Here is a 21,650-nt window from a genome sequence, read left to right on the forward strand (position 1 = left end):
AAAATGATGTATTTATCTGAAAATTATTGAAATGACACGTTTGTTTCCTTTGTGTGTATTGGAATAACACAAAAAGCTGAAGAGGGGGAAAAGCCAAATTAAACATAATTTTACACACAACTCCAAAAGTTGGCCAGACAAAATGGTTGGCACCGTTCCAAATTTGTGCGTAAACAACTTTGTTTCAAGCATGTGATGCTCTTTCAAACTCACCTGTGGCAAGTAATAGGTGTGGGCAATATCAAAATCACACCTGAAACTAAATAAAAAAGGCAGAAGTTGACAGTCTTTGCATTGTTTGTGTGCCACACTAAGCATGGAATTCTGAAAGAGAAGACAACTGTCTGGGGACTTAAGAACTAAAATTGTTGGAAAATAAATCGGCAATCTCAAGAGTACAGAGCCACTTCTGGAGAGCTTGATGTTCTTTTGTCCATGGTTCGCAACTTGAATTTTACAACCCATGACACTATAGCTAATCTCCGTGGATGTGGACAACAGAGAAAAATTGAAAGGTTGGAACGCAGGATAGTCTGGATGGTGGATAAGCAGCCCCAATTAAATTCCAAAGAAATTAAATGAAGGTCACCATATGTTCGTCAGAACCACAAATTTTCAGCAGGTGCACGGATCCTTGTAGCTGATGTCCGGAGGAGCAGAGAAGAAAAATTGGTAGAGGATCTGGCACTTTATTTTCAACTAGAAGGTGGCCCGATTCTACGCATCGGGTATTCTAGAATTTACGTATTGTGTAGTTCATGTATGATTTTTGTTATATATAGATAGATATATATATATATATATATATATATATATATATATATATAGATGTTGTTGTGTGTAGTTACCAAGTGTTTGTGTAGGGCGCTGTACATGTTCTGGGTGTTGTCTGGGTGTGGCGGGGGGTGAGAGCGGTGTTGTATGTGTGTTGCGTTGTTTGTGGAGCGCTGTGTGTCTGTAGCGTTGTGTGTGTGTGTTGCGCGGTTTGTGTGGGTGTGGTGTGTTTTGGGGGGAGGTATGTTTTGTGCAATGTGTGTGTTGTGCGGTATGTGCGTATATTTATGTATGCCGCGGTATTTGTGTGTTGAGTGTTGTGTGTGTGCGGCGTTGTCTGTGTCTGTGTATGGCGGTGTTTGTGGTTCCCAGTGTGTGTGTTGTGTGTGTTGGAGGGAAGTGTGCACCTCCCATCGCGCTCCATCCCCCATGCTGCGCATCCCCCATCGTGCTCCATCCCCTATGCTGCGCATTCCCCATTGTGCTCCATCCCCGATGCTGCGCACCCCCCATCGTGCTCCATCCCCCATGCTGCGCACTCCCCATCGTGCTCCATCCTCCATGCTGCGCACTCCCCATCGTGCTCCATCCCCCATGCTGCGCACCCCCCATCGTGCTACATCCCCCTTGCTGCGTACCCCATCGTGCTCCATCCCCCATGCTATAATAGTTCTCCTATTATACTCAGAGAGGAGTATAATAGGAGGACTATAATAGGAGGAGTAGTCCTGGGGGGAGAGGAGTATAATGCCGGCTCCCTGCACATGTGTACCGGGAGCCGGTGTACGCTGGTAACTATGATACACATCGGGTAACTAAGGGACCTTAGTTACCTGATGTGTATAATGGTTACCAGCGTTCACCGGCTCCGTCAAGATCCCAGCATCGCAAGGTTATGTCTGGCGCTGCTGGGATCGTGACGGAGCCGGTGTACACTGGTAACTATGATACACATCGGGTAACTAAGGGACCTTAGTTACCCGATGTGTATAATGGTTACCAGCGTTCACCGGCTCCGTCAAGATCCCAGCATCGCAAGGTTATGTCTGGCGCTGCTGGGATCGTGACAGAGCCGGTGTACACTGGTAACTATGATACACATCGGGTAACTAAGGGACCTTAGTTACCCGATGTGTATAATGGTTACCAGCGTTCACCGGCTCCGTCAAGATCCAAGCATCGCAAGGTTATGTCTGGCGCTGCTGGGATCGTGACGGAGCCGGTGTACACTGGTAACTATGATACACATCGGGTAATTAAGGGACCTTAGATACCCGATGTGTATAATGGTTACCAGCGTTCACCGGCTCCGTCACGATCCCAGCAGCACAAGGTTATGTCTGGCGATGCGTGCGGAGGGCCGGGGCGAGTGGCCAATCCATGCGGAGGGCGGGGCCAGGCCGAGGCGAGCGACCAATCCGTGGGGGGGGCGGAGGCGAGGCGAGCGGCTAATCCGTGCGGGGGGGCGGGGCCATGGCGAGCCCAGCGGCCAATCAGCTTTGTGTCACCGTAAGGACACAATTTTGGAGCAAGACATACAGACAGAATAAGGCAATTGTATATATAGATAAAATAATTTCTTTTATTGGAACTTCTTAAAAACAGTGACTTAAAATCACATGTGCATGAGCCGCTGAAATCTCCTGCCTCATGTGTTTCGGACATATGTCCTTACTGATAGGCATGGTATAATAAAAGAAACATATACAAAATCATAGTGACATGCCCCAATGGAGACTGATAATAAATTCATTATATTGCACGAGACAGAACCTATATGGCAAGGTGTTGAATGGGCTGCATTTTGAACACGCCCCTCTATCACGTGACAAATGACGTCATACCTGGAAGGAGCTCGTACATTCTAGCATCTACCATACCAGGATGGGGACATATATATTTATATATAAATTTGGCTTTTATGTTTTGTATCAATAAAAGCCATGTTTAGATCTAAATTGCTGGGTGTGCACATTTTTTTTTTTCTATCCAGGTTTTTTCCTCATGTTCCAATCCTTTTTTTTTTTTTGTGTAGCTTTTGCTAGCACCCTTTGTTTATATTCACTACCCTGTGATGCCCACTACTTTCTTAACAAAGTGCTGTGAGGAGCAGTGTGTGTGGAATAGTATACAGAAGGGCAGTGTGTGTGGGAGGATATTGTAAAGAGGGGCGATGCATTATCATGTCTGAGGGAAATGCTTCCTTTTCTAGAACAACTTCAAGGGTGCTAACACCTTCAGCCGTGCGTGTGTGTACACACATCCTCTATTACATATACTGTATATATATATATATATATATATATATATATATATATATATATATATATACAGCCAGCAGATGGTGTTTGATGTAAACTGTTAATGTGTGATTTGGTGAGTATGTAGTGCAGAAATTGAGTTTTTCCAAGAGTGGCGGTTGGAGTCGGTACTGTGAAAGGTTTGAGGGGTGGAGGCTGGGCTGAGTCTCAAGGGGGCCAGTGTGGTGTTCTGAAATTCCTGGTGGCAGCCCTGCCAGAAGCCCAATGATTTTAGGACACTGGGTCACAGTACATCATAGTCCATCAGTATCGCACTTCTCTCTGTTTTAGAGCCAAGTGCCGAGTGGTATACATGGACAAGGACATAAAGTATAGCGGCACCGAAAACTTCTATGGCCCCAACAGCAACACACACATTTTCTTGTCACGGCACTAATCCTGTGTTCTCTGCTGGAACCAGAGAGATCACGCTGCTCAGGGCAGATGGATCACTTCTGTAATGAGGATCCTCTAGGCATGCTGGGAGCTTCCATTCCAGATGCCTTACTTCAACTGTCAGTAAATAATCATTACTTTGCATACCATTTTATGCAAATGCCTTTAACTAATGATTTTTTGTTTCATTTATGTTTAGAAAAAATATTTTTTCTAAACATAAATGAAACAAAAATTTATATTACTCATTACTATTCAGAGCCTAAATAAATCAGTTAGCGACACTACTGCCCCTTCTGTTGTTATATCTTGCACATTGTGTAGATGGAAAGCTGGGGGTATGGAGGAGGTGGCTTCTGTTCTAAACGGTTTACAAAATTTATTAACCCCTTTAACCCCCATGCGATTTTTCGTTGTTTTTTTGCTCCCCTTCTTCAGAGAGGCGTAAATTTTATTTTTCCGTCAATCTTGCCATATGAAGGCTTTGCTTTTTGCCGGACGAGTTGTACTTTTAAGTGAAACCATGAGTTTTACCATATAATGTACTGGAAAACAGCAGAAAAATTCCGAGTGCAGAAAAATTGCAAATAAAGTGAGATTGCACAATTTGGTTTTGTGATATTTTATTCACTGTTTACTATATGGTAAAACTGATGTTGATGTGATTGAGGTCAGTACAAGTTTGTAGACAACAAACATGTATAGGTTTACTTTTATCTACAGGGTTAAAAAAAATTCAAAGTTTGTCCCAGAAAAGTGGCACACTTTTTGCGCCATTTTCCACCACCAGTAGCGTTTTCATTTTTCAGGCTATGGGACTCAGTGATGGCTTATTTTTTTGCGTCTTGGGCTAACTTTTTTAATGGTATTATTTTTGCGCAGATGCTACATTTTGATCGCTTGTTATTGCATTTTGCACAAAATTTGCGACAATTGAAAAAACATAATTTTGGCTTTTGGAACATTTTTGCTGCTACGCCGTTTTCTGATCAGATTAATTAATTTTTATACTTTGATAGTTCAGGCATTGCTGAACGCGGTGATACTAAATGTGTGTGTTTTTGTTTTTTTAACCCTTTAGTTTTCAATGGGGGGTGATTTGAACTTTAGGTTTTTTGTTTTTTCTTTATCGTTTCTTTGGGAGACCCAGACCTTGGGTGTATAGCTTCTGCCTCCGGAGGACACACAAAGTACTACACCTAAAAGATGTAGCTCCTCCCTCTGAGCCTATACACCCCCTGGTGAACCAGTCACAACCAGTTTTTCGCTTTGTGTTCAGGAGGCATACATCCACACATGCGTTCTCATATGATTTTTTTTTTTTTCCTTTTTTTGGAAGAAGATTGAAGAAATGCGGGTCCACGTCTGGACTCCCGGCATGTCCCTTCTCACCCCACTGTGTCGGCGGTGTTGTAAGGTTGATTTCCAAGGCTGGAGCCTTACATGCCGTGCTCCTTCACCATCCCTCCTGGGCTCTGGATTGAAGTGGGAGCCAGCGTGGTCTCCATGCTTGGCAGGAGACCGGTCTCCGGCCACAGCCCCTTGAGGACCCTGCTGGACCGGAGCACTCACCCCCAGGGACCTGGCCCTGCGTCTCAGCAGCTAAGTACCTTGAGACGTTCATATGTTGGGGATCCCTGTCATTTATTGTGGGGGGAGAGTGTGTTTACTGTGTTTTTTAGCATTTCCGGCCGGTCCTCTGGCTTTTCGCTCGAGAACCGCGCCGATGGTGCCTGCGCGTCGGCCTCGCTGCTTAAATTTAGGCCTCGTCGGAGGCCTAGTTTCTGTTACCTGCCCTCGCATGTCACTCATGCTGAGGGACAGGCATGGCCCCTCCCGGTGGCCGTCCTGCACAGGGGAGGGATCCTCCTCACTGCTTGTGTGTGACTCCCCCCCTGCAGGCCTCTATGGCCCTCCAGATTCCGCCCTTCCTACAGGGACGCCCAAGGTTCCGCCCCGTCTCTTCGCTCCGGCGGCAGGTTTCACTCTGTTCTGGCCCGTCCTGCACTCTGCATCCCTGCTGAGGTGCTGTGCATTGGGGGTCCGGGCTTCGGGATCTGGAGGGCACACAACACCGCTTCCAGCGGTCTGGTAAGCCACAGCCGGTCTCCGGTTGTGGACCTCTGCTATATTCTCCCTGAGATTCCCTTTATAGAAGCTGTTTCCCCCAACTCAGGCAGCATGTCTCACACAAGGAGCAAGGCTCCAAAGCTTCCGCTGCCTGAAGCGAGCACCTATCCACATTGTGAGGTCTGCTCTAACTTGGAGGTGCCACGGCCTGGGGTCTCGGCCCCAGTGGTCTCTCAGGCTGCTCCTGCACATGTGGCTGAACCCCCGGCCTGGGTAGAGTCTTTTTCTAGGTCTATCTCCCAGTAAATTTGCTGAGTCCATGGGACTTCTGTCCAGGACTTTGATGAATATGCATCAGCCCCCTTCACAGGGTGCCTCTAATGCTCTTGCTAAGGGGCTTTTAGGACTGGAGCTCACAGAGGATTCATCATCAGGGCATGGACCCCGTCCGTCTAAGAGGCTCCGCACGGTTCCCTCTCCCTCCTCATCGCGTGGCTCTGATTCAAGGGCTGAGGACTCGCAGGATGAGGAGGATGCCTATACAGGGGGCACGGAGACTAACTCCATGTTCCCCATTGCTCCTTCCAAGGGTGACTCAGAATTTAGTGACTTGATTGCTTCCATTAATTCTGTACTGGATCTCAATCCGCCAGTATCAGAGGAGCAACCCTCTCTGGCAGAAAAGCACCAGTTTACCTCGCCTAAGAGAGTAAAGAGTGTGTTCTTTAACCACTCCAGTTTTCAGGCCGCTGTGACCAAACCCAGGGCCTGTCCTGACAAACGCTTCCCAAAGCGTGGTTCTGATGACCGTTTTCCCTTTCCACCTGAGGTGGTCAAGGAGTGGGCTCACTCCCCAAAGGTAGACCCTCCGGTGTCTAGGCTCTCAGCCCGGACCGTTGTGTCGGTGGCTGATGGCACTTCCCTTAAGGATGCCACTGACCGTCAGATTGACCTTCTGGCCAAATCCGTGTATGAAGCGGTGGGGGCGCGTTTTCTCCAACTTTTGCAGCAGTGTGGGCCCTCAAAGCCATCTCTGCTAGTCTGGAGGAGATGCATTCCCTCACCAGGGAATCTATGCCCGAGATTGTTGCCTTAACTTCTAAAGCTTCAGCTTTTTCTTCTTATGCCATGTCTGCCATGCTGGAGGCTTCTCACCGCGCTGCGGTGGCTTCGACTAATTCCCTCGTTATCCGCAGGACCTTGTGGCTTCGAGAGTGGAAGGCAGATGCTTCTTCAAAGAAGTACCTTGCTGGGCTCCCTTTTGCTGGTTCCCGTCTGTTCGGTGAACAGCTGGATGAAATTATTAAAGAGGCTACTGGCGGGAAGAGTACTTCCATGCCACAAACCAAGACCAGGAAACCTGCCCAGGGTAGGATTCAGTCGAGGTTTCGCTCCTTTCGTTCCTCCAACTGGTCGTCCTCTAAGCCCTCCGCCTCGTCCGCTAACTCAGCCAAGGACCAGAAATCCAGCTGGCGCTCCAGAGCGCGTCCGCAGAAGACCGCAGGAGGTCCTGCCACTAAGGCAGCCTCCTCGTGAATCTCTGTCCGATCCAGCCACGTCCTTAGTCGGTGGCAGGCTCTCCCACTTTGGCGACGCTTGGTTTCAACAAGTCTCCGATCAGTGGGTGAGAGATATCATCTCTCACGGCTACAGGATAGAATTTTCTTCCAGCCCGCCAAACAGATTTTTTCTCTCAACTCCCCCCTGCTCCAGGGCCGCCGCCTTTTCACAGGCCGTGGCAGCCTTGCAGGCCAACGGAGTAATTGTACCAGTTCCCGCCCGGGAACGGTTCAGAGGTTTCTACTCAAACCTCTTCCTAGTTCCCAAAAAGAACGGTACCTTCAGGCCCATCCTGGATCTCAAGCTTCTCAACAAGCATGTTCGGGTACGGCACTTTCGCATGGAGTCCCTGCGATCAGTCATTGCCTCAATGACCCAAGGGGATTTCCTGGCATCCATCAACATCAGAGATGCCTATCTGCATGTGCCCATTGCGGTTTCACACCAGCGTTGGCTACGCTTTCAAATAGGAGACGATCATTTCCAATTCGTGGCTCTCCCCTTCGGGTTAGCCACGGCCCCTCGGGTATTCACCAAGGTCATGGCAGCCGTGATTGCGGTTCTGCATCTTCAGGGGTTGGCAGTGCTCCCCTACCTGGACGACCTTCTAGTCAAAGCGCCATCCAGCGCAGACTGTCAGCGGAGTGTCTCGCTCACTCTCAGCACTCTAGCCCAATTCGGGTGGCTTGTCAATCTTCCCAAATCCACTCTGACTCCGACCCAGAGTCTCACGTACCTAGGGATGCAGTTCGAGACTCTGCCGGCCGGCACTTGTGAAGTTGCCCTTAGACAAACAGCTGTCACTCCAGTTGGCGGTGCGCTCTCTCCTGAGGCCCCACCGTTATACCCTCAGGCGTCTGATGCAGGTACTGGGTCAAATGGTGGCGTCCATGGAGGCTGTTCCCTTTGCCCAGTTCCATCTGCGCCCCCTGCAGCTTGACATTCTCCGCTGTTGGGACAAGCGGCCTTCCTCCTTACACAAGTTAGTGACTCTGCCGCCACGGACCAGGAGCTCTCTTCAGTGGTGGCTTCGGCCCCTCTCCCTGTCCCAAGGGCGCTCCTTCCTGGCCCCGTCCTGGGTGATTCTCACCACGGATGCCAGTCTATCCGGCTGGGGAGCGGTATGTCTTTACCACAGAGCACAGGGCACTTGGACTCCGTCCGAGTCAGCCCTTTCAATCAATGTGCTGGAAATCAGAGCCACACTTCTAGCTCTCCTAGCATTTCACCATCTGCTGGCCGGCAGGCACATTCGAGTCCAGTCAGACAACGCGACAGCGGTTGCCTACATCAACCATCAAGGCAGGACACGCAGCCGCCTAGCAATAATGGATGTACAACGCATTCTTCAATGGGCGGAGGACTCCAGGTCCACCATATCCGCAGTCCACATCCCAGGCGTGGACAACTGGGAGGCAGATTATCTAAGCCGTCAAAGCGTGGACGGTGGCGAGTGGTCCCTGCACCCGGCAGTATTTCAGTCGATCTGCCGCAAATGGGGCACTCCGGACGTGTACCTAATGGCATCCCGTCACAACAACAAAGTTCCTGTCTACGTGGCTCGCTCCCACGATCCTCAGGCCTTCGCCGCGGACGCTCTGGTTCAGGACTGGTCCCAGTTTCGTCTGTCCTACGTGTTTCCCCCTCTAGCCCTCTTGCCCAGAGTCCTGCGCAAGATCAGAATGGAGGGTCGTCGAGTCATCCTCATTGCACCGGACTGGCCCAGGCAAGCTTGGTATCCGGACCTGCTCCAACTGTCCGTAGAGATGCCGTGGCCTCTCCCGGACCGTCCAGACCTACTCTCGCAAGGCCCTTTTGATAAAGCGTGGCGAAACGTACGTCAGGGGTGGAGGGACGCATGGCCAGATAATCTAACGTACAATGTAAGTACTTCTGCCTTTGTGATGTTAATGATGTCAACTATTTTATAATTGGCGGTATTGGATTACTGTGCTTAATTCCATAGACAGTGTTATAAATTGCCATAACCGGATGATGTTTTTTCTGGTGCTAAATGAAGGTGACATGATGGGATTAATTATCAAGGGTGATGGAGGATGGCGTGGTATATAGGATGATGGCATTGGCTAAACACTATATAATATGTAATATGCTTGTGCTGAGGATTCACAAGTAATAGGTAGCTGATTTAGCCATATGTTTGTAATCTTAGGCCACATATCATTGCCCTGGATATAAATAGACCTTTTATCCCATGTTGTGTCACACTGCAGTAACTGGATAGTAGATGGTGTAATATATGGTATATGTCACTGGTCTGTACGATAATTTAAACATCTGTTATAAGGGATAGGAAGGATATTTAAATTCTGGAACCATGTGCCCCCCCCAGGTGGCTCTCTTGTTTGATAATTAAATGTATTTATTGAAAATAAAATAAGAATTTACAGTAAATTGTATTGATTCACTTCATTCTTGGTCGGTATTCCGATGTCAAGTTGTGTTAGTTAAGCTTGGTATCCGGACCTGCTCCAACTGTCCGTAGAGATGCCGTGGCCTCTCCCGGACCGTCCAGACCTACTCTCGCAAGGTCCGTTCTTCCGCCCGAATTCTGCGACCCTCAAATTGACGGCGTGGCTCTTGAGTCCTGGATTTTGACGGCTTCTGGTATTCCCCCTGAAGTCATCTCCACTATGACTCGGGCCCGTAAGTCTTCGTCCGCTAAGATCTATCACAGGACTTGGAAAATTTTCCTGTCCTGGTGTCGCTCTACCGGCCATTCTCCTTGGCCATTCTCCTTGCCGACCCTTCTGTCTTTTCTACAGTCCGGTCTGCAGCTAGGTCTGTCCCTCAACTCTCTCAAGGGACAGGTTTCGGCCCTGTCAGTCCTGTTCCAGCGGCGTCTCGCTCGGCTGGCTCAGGTCCGCACCTTCATGCAGGGCGCGTCTCACATCATCCCGCCTTACCGGCGGCCCTTGGACCCCTGGGACCTTAACTTGGTTCTCACGGTCTTGCAGAAACCCCCCTTTGAGCCCCTTAGGGAGGTTTCTTTGTATCGTCTCTCACAGAAAGTGGCCTTTCTGGTTGCTATAACTTCTCTCAGGAGAGTTTCTGATTTGGCTGCGCTCTCCTCGCAGTCACCCTTTTTAGTCTTTCATCAAGACAAGGTGGTTCTCCGTCCGACTCCGGACTTCCTTCCTAAGGTGGTCTCTCCTTTCCATCTTAACCAGGACATTACCTTACCTTCCTTCTGTCCGGCCCCTGTTCATCGCTTTGAAAAAGCTCTACATACTCTAGATCTGGTGCGTGCTCTCCGGATCTATGTGTCTCGCACCGCTGCGCTTAGGCGGTGTACCTCTCTTTTTGTGCTAACCACAGGTCGGCGCAAGGGCCTCCCTGTTTCTAAGCCGACCTTAGCGTTGGATTAGGTCGACCATTTCGGACGCCTACCAAAGTTCGCAGGCTCCTCCCCCGCCGGGGATCAAAGCGCACTCGACCAGGGCTGTCGGTGCCTCTTGGGCTTTTCGGCACCAGGCTACGGCTCAGCAAGTCTGTCAGGCTGCCACTTGGGCTAGCCTGCATACCTTCTCGAAGCACTACCAAGTGCATGCTCATGCTTCGGCAGATGCGAGCTTGGGCAGACGCATCCTTCAGGCGGTGGTCGCCCATTTGTGAAGTTAGGTTTCTGCCTACTTCTTAGTTTTTTTGTTTATTTCCCACCCAGGGACTGCTTTGGAACGTCCCAAGGTCTGGGTCTCCCAAAGGAACGATAAAGAAAAAGAGAATTTTGTTTACTTACCGTAAATTCTTTTTCTTATAGTTCCGTCTTGGGAGACCCAGCACCCTCCCTGTTGCCTGTTGGCTATTTCCTTATTCCGTGTGTTTTCACATGCTGTTGTCGTGAACAGAGTCTCCGGTTGTTCCGGCTCTTGCTCTGTTCTACTTGTGGGTGGCTATTCTCCTTCAGCTTTTGCACTAAACTGGTTGTGACTGGTTCACCAGGGGGTGTATAGGCTCAGAGGGAGGAGCTACACCTTTTAGGTGTAGTACTTTGTGTGTCCTCCGGAGGCAGAAGCTATACACCCAAGGTCTGGGTCTCCCAAGACGGAACTATAAGAAAAAGAATTTACGGTAAGTAAACAAAATTCTCTTTTTTTACTTAGTTCCCCTAGGAGCCTTTAACCCCTTCACGACCATGGATGGAAAGATCCGTCATGATGCCCTGGGCCTTAAAGACCAAGGACGGATCTTTCCGTCATGGCGGAATCGCGGCACCGGAGCCCCCAGTGACTGCGATCGGTTAACACAAAGCGCAGATTCGGGGAGGAAGGGACCTGTACCTGACCTCAGGAGGGGTGGTGCCCCCTCCCCGGACCTACGGAGGCTGTGATTGGCTGACGAACGCCGCTCAACCAATCACAGCCACTGTAATGTTCCAGCCATTTAAAGTGACTGAAACATTGAAATCCAGCCATGATCAGTGCAGCTGTAGCACTGGCAATTGGCTGGAGCTGGGTGACCTCACTGCATCACCCTCCCCCAGCTCCAGTAGCTCTGATTGGAGAGATCGGCCTTGTGACCGATCTCTCTAATCACAGTGGACCTGTTGCCGGTGACCTCCCCCATCAGCTTCACTTGTCGGTCCCTGCAGCACGCCAGCACAGTGAGTGTATACAGTGCAATGGCAGGGCGACAAGCTCCAGTCTCATGCTGTTATGTGACGGGAGCATGGGACCCGGAAGTTGCCGCGCTGCCATTGCACTGTATGAAACTGGAGAAAAGCCTCCCAATCCGCCGCCGCCCTCCATCTGCCACAGTGCTACCGCTCCCCCCGATCTGCTGCCCGACCCCTCCCCCTCGTGATCGGTGCCCGCCCACTCTCCTCCGTTATGTGCTGCGCGCTCCCTCTCCTCCGTTATGTGCTGCCCGGCCCCTCCCCCTCGTAATCGGTGCCCGCCCCCGCTCCTCCGTTATGTGCTGCTCGCCCCCTCCTCTCCGTGATGTGCTGCACGCTCCCCCCCACCTCTCACCCCCGTGATCGCCTACCTGCCCCCTCCCCTGTCACCCCCGTGATCTGTGCTCCCTCTCCTGTCACCCCCGTGATCTGTGCTCCCTCCCCTGTCACCCCCGTGATGTGTGCTCCCTCCCCTGTCACCCCCGTGATGTGTGCTCCCTCCCCTGTCACCCCCGTGATGTGTGCTCCCTCCCCTGTCACCCCCGTGATGTGTGCTCCCTCCCCTGTCACCCCCGTGATGTGTGCTCCCTCCCCTGTCACCCCCGTGATGTGTGCTCCCTCCCCTGTCACCCCCGTGATGTGTGCTCCCTCCCCTGTCACCCCCGTGATGTGTGCTCCCTCCCCTGTCACCCCCGTGATGTGTGCTCCCTCCCCTGTCACCCCCGTGATGTGTGCTCCCTCCCCTGTCACCCCCGTGATGTGTGCTCCCTCCCCTGTCACCCCCGTGATGTGTGCTCCCTCCCCTGTCACCCCCGTGATGTGTGCTCCCTCCCCTGTCACCCCCGTGATGTGTGCTCCCTCCCCTGTCACCCCCGTGATGTGTGCTCCCTCCCCTGTCACCCCCGTGATGTGTGCTCCCTCCCCTGTCACCCCCGTGATGTGTGCTCCCTCCCCTGTCACCCCCGTGATGTGTGCTCCCTCCCCTGTCACCCCCGTGATGTGTGCTCCCTCCCCTGTCACCCCCGTGATGTGTGCTCCCTCCCCTGTCACCCCCCGTGATGTATGCTCCCTCCCCTGTCACCCCCCGTGATGTGTGCTCGCTCCCCTGTCACCCCTCGTGATGTGTGCTCCCTCGCCTGTCGCCCCCGTGATCTGTGCTCCCTCACCTGTCGCCCCCGTGATCTGTGCTCCCTCACCTGTCGCCCCCGTGATGTGTGCTCCCTCCCCTGTCACCCCCGTGATGTGTGCTCCCTCCCCTGTCACCCCGTGATGTGTGCTCCCTCCCGTGTCACCCCCGTGATGTGTGCTCCCTCCCGTGTCACCCCCGTGATGTGTGCTCCCTCCCCTGTCACCACGTGATGTGTGCTCCCTCCCCTGTCACTCCCGTGATGTGTGCTCCCTCCCCTGTCACCCCCGTGATGTGTGCTCCCTCCCCTGTCACCCCCATGATGTGTGCTCCCTCCCCTGTCACCCCCCGTGATGTGTGCTCCCTCCCCTGTCGCCCCCGTGATCTGTGCTCCCTCACCTGTCGCCCCCGTGATCTGTGCTCCCTCACCTGTCGCCCCCGTGATGTGTGCTCCCTCCCCTGTCACCCCCGTGATGTGTGCTCCCTCCCCTGTCACCCCGTGATGTGTGCTCCCTCCCCTGTCACCCCCGTGATGTGTGCTCCCTCCTCTGTCACCCCCGTGATGTGTGCTCCCTCCCCTGTCACTCCCGTGATGTGTGCTCCCTCCCCTGTCACTCCCGTGATGTGTGCTCCCTCCCCTGTCACCCCCGTGATGTGTGCTCCCTCCCCTGTCACCCCCGTGATGTGTGCTCCCTCCCCTGTCACCCCCGTGATGTGTGCTCCCTCCCCTGTCACCCCCGTGATGTGTGCTCCCTCCCCTGTCACCCCCGTGATGTGTGCTCCCTCCCCTGTCACCCCCGTGATGTGTGCTCCCTCCCCTGTCACCCCCGTGATGTGTGCTCCCTCCCCTGTCACCCCCGTGATGTGTGCTCCCTCCCCTGTCACCCCCGTGATGTGTGCTCCCTCCCCTGTCACCCCCGTGATGTGTGCTCCCTCACCTGTCACCCCCGTGATCTGTGCTCCCTCACCTGTCCCCCCCGTGATCTGCTGTCCGCTCTCCCTCCACCTCTCACCCCCGTGATCTGTGCTCTGCTCACCTGTCACCCCCGTGATCTGCTGTCCGCTCTCCCTCCATCTCCCACCCCCGTGATCTGTGCTCTGCTCACCTGTCTCCCCCGTGATCTGCGCTGCGCTCCCTCTCCCACCTCTCACCCTCCCCGATCTGCTGCCTCCTTCATCTCCTGTGATCCTGCTGCCTAGATCCATCCTGTAGGGTAACTATCCCCAATCTCACCTCCCACTCCCCTTCCCTCCCATCCCCCCTTCCCCCCATCCTCTGCCGCTCCTGCATCCACTGCGCCCTCTCCCATCTGCCCCACCCTATCCCAGCCGCCGCCGTCTCACATTCACAGATGCTCCCTTTATATGCCGCTGCCCCCCCATCTGCCGCCCCCCCATCTGCCGCAGTTCTGATCCATCCTGTAAGTATTCTTCGTGGCTCTTTTCTAACTATCTCCAATCGCATCTCCCACTCCGTCTCCCCCCCTCCTCCCCCACCTGCTTGCCACCAAGTGCTGATCAGCTACGTGATTGGCTGATCAGGTACGTAATTGTTGCTCTAGTTTTTGCTTTTTTGTGCACCCCAAATAAAAAAAAACAAACAAAACAAAACTTGAACAATTATGTACCTGATCAGCAATCGTCCTGCAGTCATACTCGACTTTGGACAGGACTTCTTTTTTCCATCCCACCTAGTCCCCCCCTTTTTTTGCAGAACATTTGTGCATGCGCCCTATTTTTTTTCTCTATGCCATGGGGGTCTAGTTTCCAAAATGGGGGCACATGTGGGGGTGCTCCACTGTTTCGGCACCTCGGGGGGTCTCCAAACACAACATGGAATACGCTAATTATCCCAGACAATTTTGCGTTTGAAATGTCAAATGACACTCCTTGTATTCTGAGCCCTGCTGTGCGCCCAAACATTTGATCTCCACCACATATGAGGTGTCTGTGTACTCAGGAGAAATTGCACAATACATTTTATGGTGCAATTTTTCCTGATACTCTTGTGAAAAAAAAGCTACCTGGTTGAAGTAACAATTTTGTGGAAAAAAATTTTTTATTTTCACGGCTCAACTCTATTAACTTTTGTGAAGTCCCCAGAGGTTCAAAGTGCTCAATAAACATCTAGATAAATTCCATGAGGGGTCTAGTTTCCAAAATGGGGTCACATGTGGGGGAGCTCCACTGTTTCGGCACCTCAGGGGCTCTCCAAACGCAACATGGTGCGGTTAACGATTCCAGCTAATTTTCTGTTCAAAAAGTCAAATGACGCTCCTTCCCTTCCGAGTCCTGCCGTGCGCCCAAACAGTGGTTTTTCGCCACATATGAGGTATCTACATGCTCAGAAGAAATTGCCCAAGAAATTTTGGGGGTTCATTTAATCCTGTTACCCTTGTGAATATGCAAAATTTGAGGCTAAATTAACATTTTTGTTGCAAAAAGTAAAATGTTCATTTTTTCCTTCCACATTGCTTTAGTTACTGTGAAGCACCTGAAGGGTTAATAACCTTCTTGAATGTGGTTTTGAGTAGCCTGAGGGGTGCCGTTTTTGGAATGGTGTCACTTTTGGGTGTTTTGTGTCATGTAGATCTTTCAAAATTGCTTCAAATGTGATCTGGTCCCTAAAAATAGTGGCTTTGTAAATTTTGTTGTAAAAATGAGAAATTGCTCATAAACTTTGAACCCCTCTAACTTCCTTAAATTTTATTTTTTTTCCCCCAAAATTGTTCTGATGTAAAGTAGACATGTGGGAAATGTTATTTATTAATTATTTTGTGCCATATGTCTCGTTAGTTTTAGAGCATAAAAATTAAAAGTTTGAAAATTACAAAATTTTCACAATTTTTGCGAAATTTCCATTTTTTTCACAAAGAAACGCAAAAAATATCGGCCTAAGTTTACCACTAACATGAAGCCCAATATGACACGAGAAAACAATCTCAGAATCACCGGGATCCGTTGAAGCGTTCCAGAGTTATAACCTCATAAAGTGACACTGGTCAAAATTGCAAAAAATGCCTTGGTCTTTAGGGTCAAAATAGGCTTGGGGCTGAAGGGGTTAAGGTTCAGTAGTCTAATCTCTCATTCATTTCTCCTTATCAGAGCTGCACAGCTCAGAACAGGCAAAATACTCGCCTTCTGTTACAGCTGCTGCTCTGCCGGCTGTAACAGAAAGTGAGTTATGATAGCGACAAGAGTTACCACATGATCCTGTGCTACCATGGCAACCATAGGCTCCCCGTTATCACGTCACGGGGCCCCCGATGGCGGCGGGTAAGTGCGTATTTTCCACTGCGGCCATTTAAATCATGTCACATTTTGACAGCGCTATTTAAGGGGTTAACAGGTCCAGGTGGATCGCAGATCCACCCGCACCTGTAAGCCACACGTCTGCTCTACAAATCCTCAGACATGTGCTGGAATCACTACCGGCTCACCCCTTCATGATTTAGGACGTACCGGTACATCCTCGGTCGTGAAGGGTTTAAGTAAAATATAATGGTTATATACTTCTTGGAACTTAAAGCAAATTAAGAAATAAAGTCTCACTGACAACCCATGCAACTTAGGGACGACCACTTACGATGATTCAATAAATAATCAGAATTATGTAAATTGTACAAATAGTCACAGCAGCGGCTCTGCCTCTGTGCACAGCTGCAGAACATGCTGATGCTATACAAGCAATGGGAAATATATCTAGCTGCTGTGTGTAAATGGACTTTTAGCTTCCTGATCAATATGTGATACTGATTGTAAAATTCTATGCAATTCTCTAACTTTCTACAACGTTCCTTTCGTTACTTGTTTTTGTAACTTGTGTTTTATTTTTTTTCAAGAAATCAGAAGTTGTCGATGACAATATCAGTGGTAATGATTATTTATTTTATTTATTTTTGCGCCATAAACCTAAGTATTTAGGGCTAGTTCTACATCAATGCTTTTTGCTCTTGCAACATCCGGTTGTAAACAGTGTATGGAGATGGGACAACACCGCTCCAATTACTAGTGGTGTAGTGGCTTTTCCATACTATTTCTTTCCTATGTACTGCAGCTTGGCTCTTATAAATGACATTTGCTACTCTGGCTCTGTATACTGTTTACATCCGCCTGCTACCAGCACTACAAACTGTTAGTCTGTGAGGGTGTCTGTCCCCACGTATCCTAAAGATAGGTTGTCAATATATCAGTGGTGGATTATCCCTTTTTAAACTAACTCCAGATTGTAATTTATTTTTCTCTTGTCAGTAGTCCTATCTGAAAATTTGTGGATATTTTCTGATCAGGTCCACTGCGATCACAGTTACTTATGTTGATTAAACAGCTCCTTTGAGAAAGTTATGACAGCTCAATCTCAATAACTGTATATTTATACTCCTTTATCCTACTTAAGGGATTATAGAAAGGATAATAATAATTCTATATCACAGCATGAAGAAATGGCACAGTCCATGTAATTTGTGATGTCCAAAAATCATCAGTCATTAATTTTTAAAACTATCTTGTGTATTGTGCTGGTTAAGATGTCAGTATCCAAAATTCATAGCGTACTATTCAATTTATAGCTTTGTTTAGTAAAGATAAAGTGTTGAATATATTAGGTTTTCAGTAGTTTTTATGAAAGTCGTTATCCACTACTTAAACAATCGTCCCGAAATGAAACTGTTCCATGTCAATTAAAAATTGTATATACTGATCTGGACCGTTACTGTCACTGTAGTGTTGGAGTCTTGTCTATGGGTGTTGTTACCAGGGCTGTGGAGTTGGAGTCGGTATAAAATGGACCGACTCCTATAAAATATATAATAAATTGGGTACAGCGGTCCAATGCAGAATGTGCTTAATATTGTTTCACAAGAGTTTGGGAAAATTATAAAATGTCCTATTAATTTCTGTTCTATTCCTGATGAAAGAATCTCTCTTTTTTGGTTGAGATGAATCTGTGCTGCACTTTAGCTACATTATATAAGTAGTGATGTTACCATTTTACTACAGTAAATTTATCACAAACATGAGTCATGTATACACTATAAAGACACATCTGCATGTTTTTCTAACTATCTGACATGAAATCAGAATGAACCTTTCCCGTTTTAGGTCAATTAGGAACCAAAATTATTTCTATTTGCCAAATGCCAGAATGAGAGGGCATGTTTTAAGACATTTTTATTATTTTCTGCAAAGTCAAAAGTTTACATACACTAATAGTACTATACCTTTAAACAATATGGAACAGCCCATATGATGATGTCATGTCTTTGGAAGCTTCAGAGTTAGAGACATACATGTGGATGTATTTTACTGCACACCTGAAACACACTGCTTCCTTGTGTAGTATCATGGGAAAGTCAAAAGAAATCAGCCAAGATCTCATGAAGAGAATTGTGGACTTGCACAAGTCTGGTTCATCCTTGGGTGCCATGTTCATCTAGAAAAAATTATACCATTAAACAAGATGGGAATGTCCAGCCATTATACGAAGGAGACCAGAGATGAACATGCTTTGCTCAGACATGTGCCTATTAACCCAAGAACAAAAGTAAATTACCTTGTGGAGATGCTGGCGGAAGCTGGTAAGCTTTTGTCATTATCCACCACAGTGAAACAAGTACTATATCAACATGGGCTTAAAGGACACTCTGCCAGGAAGAAGCCATTACTCCAAAAGAAACATAAAAAAGACAGATTAATGTGTGGACAGGAACAAAAACCTTAATTTTTGGAGACATGTCCTGTGGTCTGATGAAACTAAAATTGAACTATTTGGCCATAATGACCATCGTTATGTTTGGAGGAAAAAGGGAGAAGCTTTTAAGTCTAAGAACAGCATCCCAACTGTGAAATAGGGGTGGCAGCATCATGCTGTGGAGTTGTATTGCTGCAGGAGGGACTGCACTTCACAAAATAGATGGCATCATGAGGAAAGAAGATTATGTGGCAATACTAAAGCAATATCTCAAGACATCAGCTGGGAACTTAAATCTTGGGCGGAAATGGGTCTTCCAAATGGACAATGACCCAAAGCATACTGCCAAACTGGTTACAAAGTGGCTTGTGGATAATAGTCCGTGTTTTGGAGAGGCCGTCACAAAGCCCTGATTACTGATGTGTGGAAAGCGCTATGGAATTAATAGCGCTATATAAGTGAATAATTATTATATAATATTATTTCAACTCTATTGAAAATTTATGGGCAAAGCTGAAAAGGTCGGTGCGAGCAAGGCGACATACAAACATGGCTCAGTAACACCACTTCTTTCAGGAGGAATGGGCCCAAGTTCCTACCAATTATTGTGAGAAGGTTGTGGAAGGATGTCCAAAGTGTTTGACCCAAGTCTTAAGCGGGCTTTACACGCTACGATATCGTTAATGAATTATCGTCAGGGTCACGGTGTTTGTGACGCACATCCGGCGTCATTAACGATATTGCAGTGTGTGACACTTATGAGCGACCTTAAACGATCGCAAAATTGGTCAAAATCGTTTGCCGCGGAGAAGTCGTCCTGAAACAAAAAATCGTTTTCTGCTTATTAACGATGTTGTTCCTCATTCCTGCGGCACCACACATCGCTGTGTGTGACACCGCAGGAGAGACGAACATCTCCTTACCTGCGTCCACCGGCAATGTGGAAGAAAGGAGGTTACGTCCCGCTCATCTCCGCCCCTCCGCTTCTATTGGACGCCTGCCGTGTGACGTCGCTATGACGCCGCACGAACCGCTTCCATAGAAAGGTTCGCCGGCCAGAGTGACGTCGCAGGGCAGGTAAGTGCGTATGACGGGGTTAAGCGAGGTTGTGCGGCACGGGCAGCGATTTGCCCTGTCGTACAACCAACGGGGGCGGGTACGATCGCTTGCTATCTCGCGTGTAAAGCCCGCTTTACAGATTAAGGGCAATGGTACCAAATACTAATGAAATGTAAGTAATACAAATGCCTTAAAACATATTCTCTCACGCGCTCTCTCTCGGGTGCGCTCGCTCATTTTGGTTCCTAATTGACAAAACTAGAAAGGTTTATACTGATTTCATGTCAGATATTGAGAAAAACCTGCAGATGTGTCTTTATAGAGAGCGAAGGGAAACTAAGGGTTTCCACTGTATGAGGGAGATGGAGTCGGAGGTTTGGCCTACCGACTCCGCAGCCATGGTTGTTACATGTGTAACAGTGCATGATTGGCGTCAGCTTTCTGGTTATATAACAATGTAACGCATGCACCCACAAACACAGCGCCAACATGTCTAGGACAGTCATGGCGAACCTTTTACAGGCCGAGTGCCCAAACTGTAGCCCTAAACCCAATTTTTTTTCCGAAGTGCCAACCAATCCTATTATGTAAATAATTGATTGCAACCTTACCTTTGACGTCTTCCCTTCTCCTCAGCAGGGGGCATCACGCTCATGCATGCTTACCACACATTGAAGCTGAGCCCTTTCCAGACACAGCAGTTGATCTTTCTGGAAAAAAATTGCAGCATATTAGACAGAGATTTTATCCTGGAATGCAATCAGATTTCACCCTGTGATCCACATCTACATTTCAAAGTCTGAACATCTTGAAATCCCATAAAGACGTACGAGTTGCTCCCCTCCCCATCATTGTGTAGTTATGTCCCCTTCCTGGGGCACTTCTTGGTAAACATGTCCCCCATCCTGATATATATTTCTTACATTCTGGTATATTTGTCCCCATCATGGCCCCATCCTGGTAAATATACCTCATCCTGGTAAATGTCCTCCATCCTGGTAAATGTACCTTACTCTGGCATGTTCCCCCATGCTGGTAAATGTACCCCATCCTGACATATTGCCCATCCTTGTAAATGTTCCCCAATCCCGGCATGTACCCCATTCCTGGTAAATGTCCTCCATCCTGGTAAATGTTCCCAATCCTGGTTAATTTACCCCCATCCAGGTAAATGTACCCCTTCCTAGCATGTACCCCTTCCTGGTAAATGTTCCCCTTCCTGGTAAATGTACCCTATCGTGGCATGTTTCCTCCATCCTGGCATACATGTTTCCTCCATCTTGGCATGTATGTTTTGCCCATCCTTATGGGGAGATAAGGTATGCACACCAGTGACTATGTAAGGGGAATACATGAAATAGCAGAAACTGCTGTGTGAATACTGACTTGAAAAATCCAATAGCTATATGCAAGAGTGAAAATGTGAAAAATGGAATCTGCATTACTGCCATGAACATATGAATAAAGAGAAATTTAGCTACTGAATTGATCAATGCAATAGAGCCCCAACACTACGCCAAAGTATTTCTCTACGTTGGGGTCCCTAGCTTGTGTGTGTCCTCTCATGCAGTTAAAAAACTTACCGTGTATGGGAAGCTGAGACCCAGGCTATTTATGCGTATGATATGGATTGGCAATAGGTGTGGTTGGGGAGGGTTCACAAACGAAAAAATACTAACAAATAGGAATAACGTTTGGAACACCATTCTAAGTCCGAACTGGGTGCAAAAACCTAAAAAAACATCACTATGGGGAGATAAGGTAAGCACACCAGTGACTATGTAAGGGGAATACATGAAATAGCAGAAACTGCTGTGTGAATACTGACTTGAAAAATCCAATAGCTATATGCAAGAGTGAAAATGTGAAAAATGGAATCTGCATTACTGCCATGAACATATGAATCAAGAGAAATTTAGCTACTGAATTGATCAATGCAATAGAGCCCCAACACTACGCCAAAGTATTTCTCTACGTTGGGGTCCCTAGCTTGTGTGTGTCCTCTCATGCAGTTAAAAAACTTACCGTGTATGGGAAGCT

At 48.5% G+C, this 21,650-nt stretch overlaps 1 protein-coding gene across 2 annotated transcripts in view; it reads left to right on the forward strand.

Moving 5' to 3' along the window:
- Nucleotides 1–21,650, forward strand: part of LOC142289850 (uncharacterized) — a 135,391-nt gene that overhangs the window by 82,324 nt on the left and 31,417 nt on the right. Inside the window, exon 5 of one of the 2 annotated variants that reach the window (XM_075333795.1) lies at nt 16,705–16,735. The exons of the other annotated variant lie outside the window; for it this stretch is intronic. Coding sequence (XP_075189910.1) covers nt 16,705–16,735 — 31 coding nt within the window. The remainder of the gene's footprint in view (nt 1–16,704; nt 16,736–21,650) is intronic. 2 annotated transcript variants of the gene reach the window in all.

Source organism: Anomaloglossus baeobatrachus, chromosome 2, assembly GCF_048569485.1.
Source record: "Anomaloglossus baeobatrachus isolate aAnoBae1 chromosome 2, aAnoBae1.hap1, whole genome shotgun sequence".
NCBI classification, from domain to species: Eukaryota; Metazoa; Chordata; class Amphibia; order Anura; family Aromobatidae; genus Anomaloglossus; species Anomaloglossus baeobatrachus.